The 19,434-nt window shown below is 38.6% G+C and overlaps 1 protein-coding gene across 2 annotated transcripts in view; it reads left to right on the top strand.

The window, feature by feature from the left end:
- Positions 1-19,434, top strand: part of cd2ap (CD2-associated protein) — a 39,265-nt gene that overhangs the window by 10,082 nt on the left and 9,749 nt on the right. For both annotated transcript variants that reach the window (XR_011979787.1, XM_072681076.1), the window contains exons 3-12: positions 1,990-2,197; positions 3,838-3,938; positions 4,757-4,877; positions 5,592-5,752; positions 8,339-8,432; positions 8,726-8,820; positions 11,052-11,150; positions 11,462-11,515; positions 14,455-14,491; positions 17,694-17,756. Coding sequence is in view for 1 of the 2 variants with exons in the window: in XM_072681076.1 (XP_072537177.1) it covers positions 1,990-2,197; positions 3,838-3,938; positions 4,757-4,877; positions 5,592-5,752; positions 8,339-8,432; positions 8,726-8,820; positions 11,052-11,150; positions 11,462-11,515; positions 14,455-14,491; positions 17,694-17,756 (1,033 nt within the window). In the remaining variant the exon portion in view is untranslated. The remainder of the gene's footprint in view (positions 1-1,989; positions 2,198-3,837; positions 3,939-4,756; positions 4,878-5,591; positions 5,753-8,338; positions 8,433-8,725; positions 8,821-11,051; positions 11,151-11,461; positions 11,516-14,454; positions 14,492-17,693; positions 17,757-19,434) is intronic.

Genomic DNA, 19,434 nt, shown 5'->3' with positions numbered 1-19,434 from the left:
TTTTCTTTCCCACTTCACTTCAGATTTGAGTGTTCCATTGCGTTCACCAGAGCTCAGGTGGAGTAGTCAAGACAAAAAAAACAACAACAAGCGTCCAATAAACTCGTTGTAGTTTCTCCAATTTGAATTATTATTATTATTAGTAGTAGTAATAGTAGTAGTAGTAGTAGTATTAGTAAAGGAATTCAATATTTAAGTAAATTAGAAATCTATAAAAATGCATTTTACTTTTTGTCTTTTACTTTTAAAATCTTGTGCTATGTCTGGTTATTGGACATAGAACTTTTTTGTTCTGTGAGGACACCTCAGAGGTCAGGAAAGCCAACCTTAAATTGGTTCTTGTTTGACGGAAGTGCTCCGTCAGCAGTACTGACAGGAAGTTTCCAACGGATGGAGCCTGTGGCATTCCCTATTTTCTGCTGGGGCTCCAGGAAGCCTTAATGCTTAATGCCTTTCTCTTTTTTTCCCCCCTGACTCATTGCATTTCTAAGATACTTTCTCATATAGACAAATTCTTACCATGCAGCAGATTTTTATTGGTATTCTTGGTGGTTTTAAATGAATTTTACTGGACCACTCTGATTGTTTCTGGCATGGAGAGGCTTCCACATACATTTGTGGTCAAAAGTTTACAAGCACTTATCATGAACAGGAATGTCAGTCTCAGGCTTTTATTATTAGTTAAATAGAATTAATAAAATGTGGGGAAATTCTAGAGAATAATTTTAGTTTTTTCAAAATTAACACAGGTTCAACAAAGGAAGTAGCACTATGACCACATGCTCAATTAAATTTCCATTAAATGTGTTGGTTTCCTGTCACAGACCCAACTTTAAAGCACAGTCAGGGCTTCGGGAAGACTATTTCAAAAGCTTTGTTAGCTTGCTTTATCCATTCCGCAACCACCTTTGATGTGTGTTTGGGGTCTGTGACCTGTTGAAACACCCAGTTGTGTTCAAGTTTCAAGCATTTTGCTGGTGATTTAAGGTTATGCTGCAAAATTCATGCTGTGAAATCATGATCACTAACTAAGTTAAGATGCCTTGATTGATACATATATTAATTTCACCCTGTGGTCATTTCAAAACACCACCCCCACCCCCCAAAGTAAATGCTGATGCATTTTGACTGTCCAATTACCTGTTGTTCTTGTACTTATCTTCTTTTAGTTTCCAAAGTACTTGTTCACTGGAGCTTTTCACTGTTTAGAAGAAGAGATGAGAAATATAAAATTGTTTGTTGGTAAAATTTTTTTTTTTGCTTTCAAAGGCATTGATCAACTGGTAATTTAGCAAGAAATCTGTTCATCAATTTCAATCTCTTCAGATCTCTTCAGACAGAGAATAAACTGTCAAATTTCTAGACCTTCCTAGTTGTAGCTTCAGACAGCCATTTGATAGCACAGGTTTCCTGCATTTTAAATAATTAACTAAACCTTTAAATAATGAATAATAGACCGTTTCTGTAGCACACACCTTGGTAGTGAACAAATTGTATCATTTGGATGAGTGTATTCTTTGTGGCCCATGGGATGCATGCCTGCCTTGCTCTTGTGTGTGAGTTAATGCAACATTGTCCACTGGTTGATTTTGGAGATGTTCCTGATCAAGCCGTTTTGGCAGAGATCATAAAAGCATAACCACGTTTGATGAGAAGCGCCCAGAGTTGAGCTGAAACAACCTGAAACCCAGTTACTGTGAGGTAGCTTGTAATTGACTGTTTCCGCATCCACTGTGCCATGTTTATTTTGATGACACAGAAGGACTTGAAAGGGTGAAGGGCGTTTGATGTATAATCCTGAAGAAGGGAAACGCTATAATGGTTTCTGTTTTGCTTTCGTCTGGAGTCTACTGTCAGCAATGGGCCTTTTGTTTCATATTTTAAAGTGGGTCGATTATTTTGCTGCATTTTGAGATTAAGGTAATTCTGTAGTACTCTTTAAATCACCTCGGGACATCTTTTAATCTGGTGATTTTTCTTTGAATTTAGGAAATAAGGAAAGAACCAGTGAAAGAGGAGGTGAAGGAAGCGAAGGAGGTTAAAGAGGTAAAGGAGGTGAAGGACATGAAGGAGGTGAAGGAGGATTCGCAACCCCAGCGAAGATCGGCTGGGAACGTGGCCAGTTTGGTGCAGAGGATCAGCACTTATGGCATCCCAACAGGAGGCTTAGGCCTCCAGCCCCGTGCCTCAAAAAAGAGTGAGTCTCTGTCATCAGATTTTATTTGTTGAACTGCACTGCAAATGAGGAAATTTTGTGAGGTGTAAGGGGGAGGTGGTAGTGGTGTTTAGCACTAATGACCTGTACAATTAAGCTACCAAATGAAACCTATGAGTACATTAATTCACGGACATTAATTGCTGTTCTACAAGTAAAATTGCCACTGCAACACTGCTTTTTCACTAATAAAGTTTATGTATTGCATTATGATTTCTTCAGGCACTGTTACAGCTAGCCCCTTTCACCATTTTCAGGTGAATTGTTATTTATGGGTGTGTAAATGTGATATGTTTATATTTTTACCAGACATTGTGTTAGGCTGGGATGTAATTTGCCTGGCCAAGTGATACATTTTATTGAGTCGGTGCAATTAAATTCATTAACAACAACCTTGAGTGCTCTATATTGCAGAAGTAGTTGGCACAGATCTCAGAAATCAGGCCTTGGCTAAAGTCTGACATGAGCAGTGTTGTCAACCCTTCAGAAGAGATTATATTTCTTTGTTGAGACTCTTTACCTTACCTTGCTGACTCAGTTGGCATCTGATGTAAACACTTAATGGCGTCATTGCTCTGGTCTGGCTTGTTGTGTTAACTCAAGTCCCGGAAGCTAGAAGAAAATAGCCTCTAGCTCTTTGTAAGACGACTTCTACCTCTCACGTTACCCTTAGGCCACCCCCATTTCCTTGGTATGGGGAGGAGAGTTAGCAACGTGCAATACTGACTTTGTCTGCAGCTAATAAAAGTCAGTGCTTTCATTTCCCCTTAACTGGCTCTATATTTGGGAGCAGTCTGCCTTGGACAGGCATCACTGCTAATTCAGTGTAGTATGAGTTGATGGTGGTGATTTGTATTTTGTTGTAATACTTGAATCATTATTGAACTGATCAGATCTGTACTATATGTCCAAGTGTTTGTGGACACCCCTTCTAATGAATGCATTTAACTACTTAAAGTTTCACCAATGGCTGACACAGATGTGCAAATACACACATGGCTTGTCTAGTCCCTCTAGAGAAGTACTGCCAATAGAATAGGACTCTTTGGAGCAGATAAACATGAACCTATTGTCACCATGCCTAATGCCAGGTGTAGGCTAGAGGGGTATGAAGCCCCCCAGTATTGAGTTGCGGAGTGTCATTGTGCTACAATATTTCTTGTTTATGGCTTTGATAGATTGGACTCTCTTATATTGCTTAGTGAAACACTATTTAATGTAAGCTATTTTTTTTTACCAAATTTAATGCGCTGAATGATCTTGTTGTTTTTAGAATTTGTAACCCTCCTAAAACTGTAATAGTGTTTATGATAGGAATCGTGGTTTTATTAAACAAAGTAGTTGTCAGAACTGTATTGTTACTGGGTGTTTTGTCAAATGTAGACTGGTCTGGAAATAAGAATGTGTGCTACTGTGTTTTCTCAAGTATGAATCATCTGAAAAAATGTGCCCTGACAAGGTGTGGTGTAGGTGTGCGCGTGTGAGAGCTCCATTTCCTGCAACGTTGAATTCCAATTCCTTTAGCCCCCTACAGGTAGTCATGAGGCATAAACCACAGCATTGCCCCACAACTTGCAGCTGGTTAAGGTGTTAAAACTGGACCCTCCATATCTATGTTGCAGAGTTGAAGAAGCGTCAGTGCAAAGCCATTTTTGAGTACGTACCCCAGAATGAGGATGAGCTGGAACTGAAGGTGGGAGACATCATCGAGATCACCGAAGAGGTATGGAGCTGCTAAGCTCTGCTGCAAAGCGTACAAGTTACAACTTGACCAGTCGCCATCATGCTCTGCTGTGCGCTGAGTGTTTTTCTACACCGTGTATGTGTTCATGTGGATTGTTTGTATGGATTGTTCCTCCAGAGCATTTATGAGCATGTATGCTTGTGTAAACAGTCTTGTAGTTACTGTGATTTAAATGCCAATTAAAACTTAGTGATCTCCATTGCTGGCGTGAGATGAGATGTGAAGAGCTTTTTGTCCTTCTGAGTTTTCTGTCAGAAATTTTTCAAGTATTAGGAAGTGTTTTCAACCTCGTTTAATTAGCAGCCCACTAAATCTACTGCTACCAGCACTTCAGGAATGACTGCTACTGGGAGTTCAAGGCTGTTTTCTTTTTTAAACGTTGTAGACTCTTTCCGATTTGTCAGAAAATATGTGAATAGCAACTGGTTCACAAAATGACATTGTCTCTTATCCTGCACAAAACTAATGGAGGTTCCAGACTTTCATTTGTATTTTTAGGAATTAGTTTCTGTAAATATTGAATTATAATCTTAATATACCAACTTTTTAGAATTTAGAATTTAGAGATTTAGAAATGGCCATAGCTATTTAAGAGGTTAAAGGAAAATAATATAGTGAACAGGCAGTAGGCAGTTAGGGACAGCTAATTTTTTGCAATTTGCATAATCTGAAGCCCTACCATCTGCTATCACTGACTAGCCTCTCTGTGGCAAATATGTCTTTAATGGTTGTTGTGTCTGTTGTGGGGGAACAGTAATAGATAGTGCTGTGTCTGTGTCTGTGTGTGTATTTGGTAGGTTGAGGAAGGCTGGTGGAGCGGAACTATGAATGGGAAGTCTGGCCTTTTTCCCTCCAACTTTGTCAAAGAAATCGAGATGAGTGAAGAAGAAGAAATCAACGACGCACCTGATGCGCCAGGTACTACTTACAAACCTGTGTGCTGCTTTTAACTTCTCCATTAGGGCATGTCATAACAAGAACATGCTTAAAGGAGGCCTTTGTTGGTGGTTTTTCTGTATGTGTGTGCAGGTGTGTGTTTGTGTTGGAGTTAGAGGTTTGGCGCACACACATGCTCACAGATTGGTCTTATGTGCAACTTGCTGTTTTAATTGGAGCCATTTATATGAATAAACCCAGGAGGCTTTGCTGTCTGCTAAGTGTTTATTTCATATGTTGATGTGATGCTTGTAGTGTTTATACAGCGCTGAGTGCTAAATAACTTATCGTGAGGGGGGTGTTTATTTCAGCAGAAGCTAATTTTAAAGAAATGGGATTTGAAAAGTAGGACTGCCCTTTTGCTGAAGGTCAGTGTTGTGTTAGTAAATATTAATTATTGTACTGATGAATAGTAGAATGTCTTCATAGATCTGTTGGTAAGTATATGCTGCTGTAACCTTCTGAAAAGTAACTTACTTCAATAACAGTAGGCAGAAGAAAAATATATAAATTATAAATAAATTATAGCTATAAAATATTTAGTTAATTAAGTTTTTTTCTTCTTCTAATCTTTCATGTTTTGATGATGTTCCAACCTTTCATGACAAAAGTTGCCACATATCCTTAGATAAATTAATTCTCTTTAGTTACTCCTACCTTTTTTTTGTTTCTGTATGTACATTTGTCCAACCACAGACAAAGACGAGGCCATGAGTCCAGCTTCCCCTTACCCTGGAAACGGGGTCATCGCACAGCCTAAAAAGATCAAAGGGGTCGGCTTCGGAGACATATTCCGCGAAGGCTCTGTGAAGCTCAAAGTGCGATTGCCGTCAGAGTCTGATGAGAAGAAAGAAAAAGTAAGCTCCTCCGTACCTTCAATGTACACAGTAGTTCCACCAATCAAAGCAATACAAACAATTCTGAGGACCACAGTGCGGGTAGAGCAGGTAAACCTCTAAAATGCCATTTTAGTTGCTACAAAGTTCTGAACTTTTGCTTAGAGGCCTCTTGGTGTACTACAAAAATTGGCCTGCCATTCATTGGACTTGTACCATGGCCTCATCTTTAGCATCAGCTTACTGAGGTTGTAATATAGAAGTGAGTCAAGTTCCTGTAACCAGCAGGTGGAAATCAGTTGTATGCTGCAGAAGCTTCAGACAGAGGTTAGGTAACAAACCCTGGAGTATTCCTGCAAGCAACTTTAATTTGGTGTGTACTGTTTGAATAAAATTGCTCCTATCCAAAGAGATGGTTGTGTTACACAGCCTCTGAGCTGCTGTAGCCAATCAAAGGTAACAGAAATGTTGCTAATCCTAATACCTATTTGTTTTTTTTTTTTTTTGTTTTTTTTACAACAATACAAATAAAGAAAAAATCAAAAATGAGTCAGGACTTTCCTAACATTCCTTTTGGCACAGCTTTCAAATGTCCTAAAAACAGTGGTTTTGAGGTATGTTTTGGATCAGTATCCTGTTGTAGAAGCCATCGTCTTTTTACCTTCAGCCTTTTTTAACAAATGATTTGACATTTCAATCCTTTCCTCCCTCCATCTGTTCAACATTGCCAATGCCACTGGCAGCAACACAACCCAGTTCCCTTAGGGTGTTCTTTTCATAAAAAGATTTGCCATTCTGATTTGCCTATGCCACAGTCTGTGTGTCAGGATTTTTGTTTCATTAATTATATATGCTGTATTTACTACTTCTCAAGGGTGGCAGGGGTGACCAAACTGGAAGCCTTTTCAATGTTTACTCACATCCTGGGAGTAGTACAGGGCTATCGTGTCGTAGGTTTAATTGTAAGAACCTTGTTCAGCAATAGTGCCTTATTTCAAGAGCTGAATGATAATACCCAAAGCCTGACCCACTTTTCTCTTCCTTTTATTTCTGGTCTGCACATGTGGTTGCACTAGAGTAGAATACCTTCTTAGAGCAGAGACCTTTTTTATTTGTTGCGTGTGCACCGGAGCGAACATTGCATTTGAGTTGTCTAGCAGCGTCAAGTAAACACATCCAGTGAAAGGGGAGGGGGGGTGCCAGTAACAACGTTTTGCTGACATACCTCATCAGAATGAGTCATCAGGGACTGACAGCATGCCTGCATCAATAAAATAAGGAAAATACCATGTATAATAATAATAATTATTATTATTATTATTATTATTATTAGTAGTAGTAGTAGTAGTAGTAGTGTTTATACTAATAATCAGTAGTGATTTTATTCTTTTTTTTTTACTGCCTGTCATTTTCTGTCCTCCCTGTCATTGTACTTAAATGCATATTGTTTGTAGCTCATCTCATATTTTAGATCAGCGTTCACCAAATGCATCTATCATATATAAACCTACATGTCCCAAAAGTGTGTTTTGTTGTAACAGTATTACATAAAATGATGTTTGGGTTGTTTCAGTCATGCCTTGCATCACTTTTATTAGTACGGTTTAATTAAGCGAGCCTTGAACAGGGTCAGTTTTTGCCTGTCACACATTTCTTTCCTTAATTTCTATTTTTTTTCTCTCATTATCTAATAAATAAGTTAAATTGGGATTGGGGGGGAGGGCGTACGTACATGTTTAAAATATGCTGTCAGTGTTGACTTTATAGAACACTGATACCATAAAACAGCTTTTAACAAAAGCAACATGTCTGTGTTGGGGATTGTTTTATTGGGACAAGCAGTAGCAACAATGCCTACAACAATGCCTACTGTGAATTTGTAAGCTAAAACTATTTTTATCAAATCATTTACCTTTAAAGTGCTACTTATGCTTTAAACTGTGGCAGTTTCATTTTCTCTTTTTAATTGATCTGACATGAAGTTGTTAATTCAAGCTTGGTACTGTTTGCTTTCTTACTTATTATTATAAACTGCCTTATGTCAAATTACATTATTTAAAAAGAGAAGAAGTATAAATATCAGGATTTATAGGCACCTGTATACTTGAGCATGAGGTATCGGTATCAGAAATGGAGGGGAAAAAATCTCTGACTAGAATTAATAATGGATGTGTTTTCTCTGCTCAGAGCAGCTCTGCAGGGTTTGTGGTATTGTCTGCTAATTGAACTGTAAAGTTATTGGCAAGACGAACGTGAGCTTTTTCATTTAGGAGAGCTTATCCTGCCAATGCAAGTTGTCAGCAGTTTTATCAGTCAAAGGCTAATCGGTAAAACAGTAAATCATTAGACAGTTTTACGTTTTTTCTTATGTTTCTCTTTTCTTTTTGTCATTCTCTTTCCTTTTTTACATTCCCCTGAAAAGCATAAACATTTGGTATAGGTATGATATGGTAAAGGTGTTGCCTAACACCTGCATTTACCCATACCTGTCTGCTCTGATCGTGCCATTCCAGGGTTTGATACATTCAGTGTATGTGACTGCATGCATACGTGAGTCTGTGTGGCTGTCATGGCAATAAACACATCTGTGCTTCTGCTTCATTTCAGCCAATCCCATCATTACCATCCGCTGCTAGGTCCGCCCATTTGAGCACAGCAGACGCTCAGAAAGTGGAGAAAGATGGGGAAAGCAAAGGAAAAGGTCAGTTTCTGACCTGCATGGCATCATATTACATTGACACATTTGCATTTTCGGTACTCAGAACCAAAGAATTGCTTTTGAGTAGTGTTTTGAATAAGACTGACAACATTTTCTTTGAATGACGAATCTGTTTGTACAAACGGTCAGTTATGAAATGCAGTTTTTATGTAAAAACTCCATGAATGTGTGTTGTGTAATTTTTATGAGCATACTGCCCAGACTCTGGGTTATAATAATTTCTTGACTGTATTGACACACTAAGGTGCTTATGTTTTACTGCTAACTGTTTACAGTAAAGGAATACTGCAAGGCCACCTTTGCTTATGAGGCTACGAATCAGGATGAGCTGGATATTAAGGAGGGTGATGTCATTCATTTAATAAGCAAGGTAAGTAACACATGTATTCAGGATCATCCAGTGCATTCTTTTTTCTTGACAATCTACACAAACTCTATTCATAAAAAAAAAAAAAAAAATAGTAATAATAGTAAAAATAGTAATGTCTGAAATGTACTATTAAATGCTTCTACAGATTGATTGCAGTCCAGTTGTGCCTAATTTTCTAAGTGCCTACTTTCACTGGGCATAATTAGGAAAGCAAACATCTTTGTTAGGTTTGTGAAAATTGATGATTTAACTATTTGTCCAGAAGTTACAACAGCGTGTATGAAGAAAACCAGACACTGAACATCACTTCATTAATACAATTTTAACAGTCAAACATGGCAGTAGCAGTGTTATGCTTCAGGGATTGTTTATGTGATAAAGACTGGGAGACTAGTCAGGATAAGGGAAAAGATGGATCTCTGGAAAGATCTGAAAATGGCTATCCAAAATGGTTGAGCTTAAACGATTCTGCCATAAAAGTGTACCAGGATTGTAGGATCATCTCCAAGAAAATGTGTGGCCATCATTGCTGCCAAAGGTTCTTTAACCCAGTACTAAGTGAAAAGGTCTAAAAAAAGGTTCTTTTATTATTATTATTATTATTATTATTGTTGTTGTTGTTGTTGTTGTTGTTGTTTGGTTAGTGTGATTGTTCTTACCAAACTCTGTTTTTGGTTTGTCGTTGTAGAGCATTAAACAGAGATTGACAAAAATGATGAAATACCTTTTAAGATGAGTTCTTAAAATGCCTTATTCATTGCTGAGAATCACATTTGTTCTAGGCGGCAAATGTAATTTGTCAGAATATTTCCTTCTGTTACTAAAGTGCTTACTAAGGTGTTACAGAGGTTTCCTGTCCCCACAGACTAACTTTATTCTCTATCTTTTTGTAGTTCTTCTGTAGTTGCTATTGGTAAATAGAGTAATATAATTTTTTTTATATTAGCATTTTATTAAAGTGCTTTATGTATCATACTACATAAGTATGTTAATTGTTTTTGCCTTAATAAGCATGACTACAAACTGGTTTGAGGAATGAAATTTAAAACTGGAAATGAACAGTGTTTTCATTGAAGCTAAAACCGAAGAAGAACTGTAAATGTAGCCTTAAACACACACAAGGTCTGTTGTGGCTGCGGGTTTTCATTCCAGTCAAGCCAGAGCGCACCTAATTCCACTGGTTTAATCATTTGGTCTCTGTTCTTCAAACACTTGGTTACATGATGTGTGCTCAGACATGTTTGGTATGAAAGCCTGCACCCACACCAACCCTGTGGATAAGATTAGTGATGCCTGTTTTACCCCGGTAACTGTATGTTGGATGTGATGGCCCACATCACTCGTTGCTGTAATAATCTCTGGTAAGTTAGTAAGTAAAATTGTCTGGATGTTTGTGGACATTTCCTTTTTTAATGAGCTGTGAAGAAAAGTGCTATACTTCGAAATATAAATGCTATATATTTAAATCATTCCTCACTTAAGTTACTTTGGCTTTCTGTTCCCTGTTAAACAGCCAATAGATGTTACCACTCAGTGTCACTACATGCTGCTGCCTTGTGTAGCTACGTTCTGATCACTGCAAGCAGACAATATCGGTCAGACATCCTTATATAAGCATGGTGAGAAGGGGACAGGAGGCAAGCAGGTCTCTCAATAAACAGTAGAGAACAATAAACAGTAGTAGAAGGATCTGAGGTGTGTGTGGGGGGTGGATGAAGTGCCAGGTTTCCGGTCTGTGTAAACTTTCTCAGGCTTTTGGCTCTCAGGTCTTAAGTGATGATACAGTGTTTAATGTGTGGTCCATGATTTTAGGATCCACTTACTGATTCACGCATTTTAATATTATTACGATTGTGGAAACCTGTTCCTATCAATACAAGACCACCAACGACCAGTCAGTGTGAGAGACTTTCACTCCAAAACCTGTTGTATTGGTTTTTGGAACAACAAGGTCTTGGTAAATTACTTGTCAGTAAACCAAACAATGGTTTCAAAATTGTTGAAGTTTGTTTCAGTTTAATTATTTACACTTTGCCTCCACCTAGAGGTCAGTGTTGGAGCGTCAACTCTGAATACCAGTTTGTATTGCACCAAGATTGAATTTGATCGTCACAAATGGATTGCGGTTATCAACTATTTAGTTGATATCATTAATAAAAATTATAATGACCCTGTAATAAAGCTATAATAGCCTGAGATATTCCATAACATGCTATGCCTGACTGTTATAGGACACAGGAGAGCCAGGATGGTGGAGAGGAGAAGTGAATGGCAGAGAGGGAGTGTTTCCTGACAACTTTGTGGTGCTGATTTTAGATTCAGACAAAGAGGTAAAGTGTTAATAATAAGTGCCACAACATATGTTCTCCCTTGACAGCTAATTAGGCCATCTATGCTGGCCTTATTTGTGTATTTATAATCCTTTAACCCATAGAGTGCTTAGCTAGTGTGGTATTCAACATGGAATGGGTGTATTGTTTGTTTTAACCAGGCTGGTTGAATGTATATTGAAGTTTACAGTTGTTATATTATACTTGCATCTTTTGCCTAATGTTATTCAACACGTTTTCTTCTGACATGAAAATCTGTCCGTTATGTTTTTCTTCTAATTTAAAAGTAATTTATATTTCGTGTTGTTTAGACAATGGTATCCAAAGGCTCTGTTAAGCAATCTCCCAGACAAGAACCAGAAGAGGTAAGAGAACTTGCGTTTTCTATTAACTCCTGTTTCCTGTGTATTGATCAATATTCTTATTGTCAGCTCATCAGCTTCATCACCTAAGCTTCTTGTATTTTTACGTTGGCAAATCCAGGCCTGTTCGTTCCAGCATATGTTTTTTATTATTGTTATTTGGACAAGATGGTGCCTCAATTTTCGCTCAGTTGCTCTGCTTGTGAAATATTGCTTGTTTGACCATGCGTGTATGCCCGTGTAAAAGTCCACTTTTAATGCAGGCCGCAAGCCCTCTGCCTCTAGAATACTGTCAAAATAATCCCCGCTGTCTGCAGTGACTGGTTAATTCCCAGTAAGGGCGATCAGGTACACAGCAGCTTGCTGACACTGGCCCAGTTTCTCATCAGATTTGTACTATTAAGATCACATCTACATGCAAAACAAATGAGGATCATTATTTTATTTTAGAAATATAATAAAAAATAATTATGGGTAATTGTAGTATTTCATAAGTACTTATTCAGAAATTTAAAATATTCAGTGGCTTGTGAGACAGACGTTTTCTACAGATGGGTCTCTGTATGGAAATGTTTGGGAACCCCTGATTTAGAGGACTAGAGCTAATTACAGTGCCTTGTGAACATTGGGAGTCTGCAGGTCCTGTAAAAGCAGTTTCTGTGTTTCTGTCTGGATAGGGATTTGAACCTCCAGTCTCCTGTATGTGGACGTCTGTTTTGCTCCGCTGCTCTGTCTGAGTGAGATGAAACCAAAAGGAAGGAATCGGTTCATCCTGAAAATAGGATGCTAAATTAGTAGTTCATCAGTAATTCCAACAGCAGACTGATTAATGAAATGTATCTGCAACTTCTTTCTTGCACGCCTTCTTTTCTCTGCTTTTTGCCTTTCCTTGTTTATTGTGAACACTTTGATAGAGGTCTCTGTGTCATGTGGTCCGACAGACGCTCAAAAACCAGCTCTTCAGAGGGTGCTGACCAGCCACTCAATGCGAAAACTTTGGAGGGACCCAAAATATGTCCTCAGTGCATATTATTGTTAAGTTTTGGAACTCGGAGAACTGTATTTGGAGAACAACTGGAGTGATTGTGCAGACAGAGGTTGCACTCCTTGTCCTTTTAGCAGCGAGGCAGCAGAAGCTCCACCCAGCACTCAGAGGGGTCACAGGGTGATACGCCTGCGGGCGTAAAGGGTGGCGACTTTCGCCCTAATCAGCCTGAATGTGCGCCTTTGTGTGGCTTTGGCTGCAGCGAGCAGGAATGTGACGAGCTGAAGCTCATGTGATGGCGAATGACGGCAGGGCTCACAGTTCACAGAGCCTTGAGAAGCGCTCAGCGCTGCAGAAGAGGATGCGGAAAGCAGACAGACGTACCTCTGCTTGCTCTAAATTAAGGCATGTGATGAGGGAGCTCGTAAAAGGAAGTATTGTCTTTAGTGGAATAAGTCAACCGTGGTGCATAAACAGTATTATCGTGACCCACTGAGATAGCTGTATCAGGGATGTATGATAGGAAAGAGGGTGATTTAGACTGCAGATTAAACACGTTGGAGCTGCACTAATCAGTGATAAACCAACACCACTGTTAAAGTGCAAGTGATCGAACAAAAAGGGGAAAAAAAGGAAAAAAGTGAATGTTACTAACTTACAAATCCCATAAGTGAACCTTTAAAATTCATTTGATTTTAAATGTTGTCCTGAAGTGCACCTTCCTCTCACTCGTAAGCAAACAGTGCCATCAGCCATAATATAAACATTAAATTGCCTAATATGGTGTAGGTTCCCCTCATGCCACCAAAACAGCTCTGTCGAGGCCTAGACTCCACAAGACCTCAGAAGATGTCTTATGGTATCTGACACAAAGTTGTTAGCAGCAGATCTCAGTAGTCCAGTAAGTATAAATTGTGAGGTGAGGCCTCCATGTGATGGCATCAGTGAGTCTTGGGTGCTTTAAGACCCTGTCAGCCCTGTCAATGCAATTCTGATGTAACGTAAAAAGAAAAACAACAGTGCTTCTCATACTCAGAAGTTGTACACTGGTTTGCTTCTCCTCTCATATATTTAAATCTCTGTTTACTAGAAATAAATGCAAAGTTACTAGAACTGCAGTAGGAACACTGTTTTTGTCCACATTTGGCCTAAGGTAGAGCTTTTTGGAAATATGCCTTACTCCATATCAACTAATGAAAGGAATTAGTTACTATCAGTGTTGGAGGGCAACCCTTATTGACCGCATTATTGATATTGCATAACCTTTTATGTGTCGACTGCTGAAAATTCTGTGAATTTGCAGCATACTCCTTTTGAGATTATTTAACCATGTTCATAAAAGCACTTTATGAACATGTGCGTGATATTTATTGGTGCTGATGTGAGAGTTTGGAATGTACTTGTGATTATTTCTAAAGAGCATTGAGAAAAGGACTAGATGATGCAAGCTCATTTGCGTATATGTGTTATAGTTTAGCATGAGATTAATTGTAGCTAGCGCAAAGCTCACAGTGGTGCAAGTAATCTTAAAGCATGTTGATAAGCTGTATCTAATTCCAGATATGGACATGAAAGAGGTGCATGCTTCCCTGCCATCCCACCAACCCACCAGTCTTAAAGTATTGCTGTATTGGCCAAGATTATGGATGATGAGGAAAACAGCATGATAAGTGTTTTAGGTCAGGCTGTGCCGGCTGTTGATCTTGCCCTCATGTTGCTTATAGTGCACGTAAATGGCCAGTTGAGTTTCCCACACGCCTCATTCACTGATGCATTTCATGGACCATGCGTTCTAATACAGATATTTTCGAGCCATGAATTTTTTGTGTTATGTCCTCACCTATTGATTTGGTGGATTCGGAGTGCTGTTATTTGTCCACTGACCTTTAAGACTTGTAGAAAATGATCTGCAATTTTGATAATTAGAGTTTACATTGTATTTTATTTTTTTCCACAGAAGCCAAAGAAGCCACCACCTCCATCCAAATCCACAGGTATGATGTAGCTACAGTTGGGTCCACATGTCTGAGCCCCCTATAAAGTATTTACAGTTTGGTATTCTTTGTTGTTGCTGTCTTGCAAGAACCTTGTACCTTCATTTGTTTTTGCATTTTTTACTTTTTGACACAATTTGAATCTGACTGTTGTTCACGATGAATGACACATGAATAGAAATGCTCAAAATTTGTTCTTAATAAAGTCCATTTGGCAGATACAAGGTTTTTGCGTGATGGTGCTTACCATACACCTCTTTTATCTGTTTATCTTCTCTTTTGTGCTGTAATCCACACTTAGCCACTCGCATACTTTATCTGTCTCTCTAGTTTTGTCCACTACAAGTAACTGAGTCAAGTGCTTTAGCTCTTAAAAGACTCAATAGACATTGATTGGAGACCGTTTCCTTCGGGTCACCATTATAGTAGTGCTGGAAGGCCTTACTGATGGTAAATTATCAGCTGCAGTCTGCTGGTGTGACATGATTGGCATTGCAGTGGAGCTTGAAGATTGCATACCACAAATGGACACATTGGACCTAAGGTGCAAACACTGCCTGAGATCAATGTTTTTCTGATGTCATGAGAATCAGCTCAACAACTTTTTAAATACAGTGCCCTCCATAACATTTGGGACAAAAGCACATTTTTTCTAAGAATGCCCCTCTGCTCCACAATTAAACATTTCAGATCTAACCAAACAGATGTGATTAAAGTACACATTTCATACTTTAAGGGTATTTAAATATTAGAACAACGTTTGTACCTGTGAACCGACTACAGGGTCATAAGCACCCAGGACTCACCCAAGTTGCCATCACAACTTAAGACTTAAAGGATCTGCTGCCAACGTCTTAGTGCCAGGTACCACAGGACACCTGCAGACCTTTTGTGGAATCTGTGCCTCAAAGGGGCATACCTTTTAGTTTCACCATGTTGAAATTACATGTTGAATTTTGTATTTTTTTTTTAAATACACAGTCTCCCTCATATTATGGCACCAAAATGTTTGGGACATAACAAAGCATGCAAGAGATCTGCACTACAGCACTAAACTTGACTGCTTTAATGTACCCATCAATGACTGCTTGACGTCTGCGATTCATAGACGTCATCTAGTGCTCTCTTGTCTCTAGTGGTGCTCTGCCAGGCCTCTAATGCAGCCATCTTTAGCTCTTGCTTGTTTTGGGGCATTGTTTCTCTTCTGCATATGAAGAACATGCTCAGGTGACTGGTTAGAACTTAATTTTTTCATTTTGAAAAACAGCAGTATGTTTGGGATCATTTTCAGAATAAAGCACCATCCATTGAGTTTGGAGGCATTTCCTGGAACTTGAGCAGATAAACTGTTTCTATACACCTCAAAATGTATTCTGCTACTGCCTTCAGGAGCTCCATCATCAATTAAGAGAAGTGTGCCAGTACGTCATACATGCCCAAGCCATGACGTGTTTAACCGATGAGGTAGTATGCTTTGGATCGTCGGCAGCCCATACATTGCTCTTGCCATCACCCTAATACAAGTAAATTTTGGTGTCATCTGACCCTTTTCCAGAAATGCAAGCTCTTCAAAGCACCTTTTGTAAACTGGCCTCCTAAAGGCTGTTTCTGATCTGTTGGACAGAAAGTTAAGGATTTTTCTGAAGATTAGTGAGGATCCTTCTGCTAACAGCAGTGGAGGTCTTCCTTGGCCTACCAGTCCCTTTGTGATTAATAAGGTCACTACAATGGCAACTACACACTCCAAAGGTGTTTGAAAGCTTAGCAAGCCTAGGTGTCTTATTCCTGTACTAAAGAAGCAATGGAACAAACCTGAGTAATCATAAACACCTGTCAAGCCAAATGTCCCAAACATGCCCTGAAATGACCCCCTCTTTTTGTATAAAAATGATAATTTCTAAGTGGCGAAACTAAAATGTATGCAGATACCCTTAAAGGCTGGAATGTGAACTTTAATCACATCTGATTGGTTTGATTTGAAATTATAAGCTCGAGCACCAAGCTTCTATGTTAACCCTAAGACAAGAGTATTAGCAAAATCAGTAAATTAGTAAATTTAAAAACCAGCCTACCTTACAAGCTAAAGATGAAACCCGAGGAAAAAAGCAAGCACACATTTTGGTCTATAATATCACATATCTTCCCGAAGTTGTCCTCTGCATTTGAGGTTTGCACAAGGCAGTTTTGCCCACATGATCCTCAAACTGATTGGTAGGATCAAATTTGCAACACCACTGTCATGGTTAGCCAATAGGTTGCAGGTTAGTACAGGCAGCTATCACTCTCTACACTGCATTATCTATGAAAACACTAAAATACCCAACAGTTAAACAGCTTGTATTAGATTTGTAGACATATCCTAAATTACATGTGTAAAGAAAAAAATAAAGTACATATATTAAAATAATTCAGAGTAGCCCAGCAACCCAAAAATACGCTCACCTGACAATGAAAGGTAAGGTGCAAGGACTCATGTCCCACAAAGTTCATGTCCCATCCATAATCAAGTGCTATATGGTGAAATGGTAATATTTGATTAGGTTCCTACAGAAGTTTTAAAAAATGGTTGCTTATTCATATTGACCACACATTTTTAATTATTGCTAGCAGGATTTAGCTTTTTTGATTGATTTGGGCATCAGATTACATCATCTTACAATCCTACTAATCTTTTTGGCTGTGTTAGCATATTTATTAAAGTGTTTCAGTGAGGGTTTTTAGATTTTAGGCAGATTTTTAATTTGTTTTTTTGAAGTATTCTGCCCTTTGTCCTCAGCAGAGACACTCTGCCCTACATATAGTCATATTGACTCACATTTCAGCTGGCTTTCATTTCCTGTGATTCTCGGCTTGTCGTCTTTTCATTTTCGACTGATTTGTCTTAGACATTCTTTTCAAACCAGATGTTGTGGCTTCAGCAGTGCCCAACGTGAGCCCTTGAGGTGCAGTTGTTGGGTGCATTTTGCATTTGGTGCATTGGAGCATTTTCACGTCATCACCCCTGCTCTACTGTAAGCTCAAAGAGAATCGACTTGATTTCTGGCCCGTCTCCGCTGCCCACACAGGAAACAGTCACCGCCTGCACCTTTCCTAGTCTGTTTCTTGAGTGTGCTTTGTTCTGTTGTTTGTTGTGCATGTGCACTGTCTGTGGCATTGAGAGAGTGACGGAAGGCCAGCTAACACACCATGTTTCGTTTTTCAGTCCTGAAGGCCGAGGTCCCCAGCGCTGACAAGAAGCCTCCACAGCCACGACCTGAGGACAAAGGTAAGAGAGGTCATCTGTTAACTTGGCCGTACCAGTTCTCCAAGTTGGTAAAGTTGTGTCTCCAAAGCAGTGGAGAGTTGCATTGATGTATGCGGCATCGTTTTTGTTTGGTTAGAACATTTTAACCAATGCAAATTTGTTGTCATTATTGATAATCAAAAAGTCCATGGCTCTAAATATTATCTATATCTGCTCATATGTCAGTAAATATGCTTTCCCAACACTGCAGATGTTTTAGCATGTAAATATGTCTTTAAATCTGGAAAGTACTGTTTAGTATATTTTAATATATGTACTTTACAGTGGTGTGGAATTGGTACTGAAGGCATATAATAGGAGAGTGTTCTCATGTTTAGACCATGGTTGATTATACTTGGTCAGGTTCTTTTGAAAATGAACAGACCTAATGTTTTCAGGTGAAGGTGCAAGGTTGAGGTTTAGAAAAAAAAATGGCAAAACACATGAGCACAGACTGGGAACTGTTCTTATTGTTCAACAGAATTGATATATTGAAATAATGTCACCTCAATGTACCTGGTAAAAAAAAGACAGTAAAGTTCTGTTTACTGAGGTTTTTCAAGGAAGAAGTATCCACGTTTTAATATTCCTTTACTGGAGATCTATGTAATTTTACAAAATCAACCAAATAGCTCCAACAGTTGGTTTAAGGAATGCAAAGCAGGTGCAGCAAGTGCACAGCCAGGATACTGATTGGCACCAATATGCCGCATGGTGCAATTATTTTTTTAAGAGTACTTACTCAGACTCCTAGAGAGATTGAGGCCTGGCCAATGTGAAACCTTTACAATCAGTACCACATTACTAATTTTAAGCAGCTACAATTCAGATAATTAATAACATTGGCTGTTGAATGGTGAGACACTGTGATATTTTTTTTTTTTGGAGGAGACTTTGACTTTGACTTGGACTTGACTTTAAATTGAACAATGATTTATTGATGGATATACTCTTCAGTTGTCAACTGTGAATTGCCAAATATATCAGTTCTCAATTGTCAACAGCCAAAGATGTAAAGTATATATAAATACTATGGTGCAAAAATGTAACTCCTCCCAATTTTTTTAGCAGTTTGTTCATTAGTGTTTTTCTTATTTTACTTCATTTCTATTCATTAATGTCTTTTGTTATTCTCATGCTAAAGTCAGCTCTAGAATTATTTTGTTTCTCCAGGTCTCAAAATATATATTTATATATTACCCATACATATCGTTGTTGTTTGTCTAACTTGCAGCTTCCTTTCTAGATAGCCAGCCAGATAACGTTAGTGAACAAAATTAATTGTGTTACTGGAGGCCATTGTCGTGGAAACTCGATTAACCAATGCTGGGTGGAGGCATAGAATGCTCATGGAAAATGTCTTTGGTAATAATTTCCTAAAAATGCTTGAAACCCTGAAATAGAATCTGATCTGGTGTTCTATGTTGTGTTTTTCTAACTGTGGTGTTTTGGCAGTTTGGATTGTCGTAATAAGTCTGGGTTGGTTACTATTGACTTAGTACAGTATACAGTTAATGCTTTTCCACGTATCAGAGATGTATGTTCGTTACAACCCAAACAGGCTGCAAAAGATCTGTGTTTTACTCTGGGACTTGGCTAGCATGGAAGCTCATTTGAGAAAACGGCACTGAGTAATTGCATTGGTGTTTCCTCGTTGGTT

Source organism: Salminus brasiliensis, chromosome 1 (genome assembly GCF_030463535.1).
Source record: "Salminus brasiliensis chromosome 1, fSalBra1.hap2, whole genome shotgun sequence".
NCBI classification, from domain to species: Eukaryota; Metazoa; Chordata; class Actinopteri; order Characiformes; family Bryconidae; genus Salminus; species Salminus brasiliensis.
Note: the sequence above shows the minus strand (reverse complement) of the source record. Positions and strands in the feature narration are given on the sequence as shown.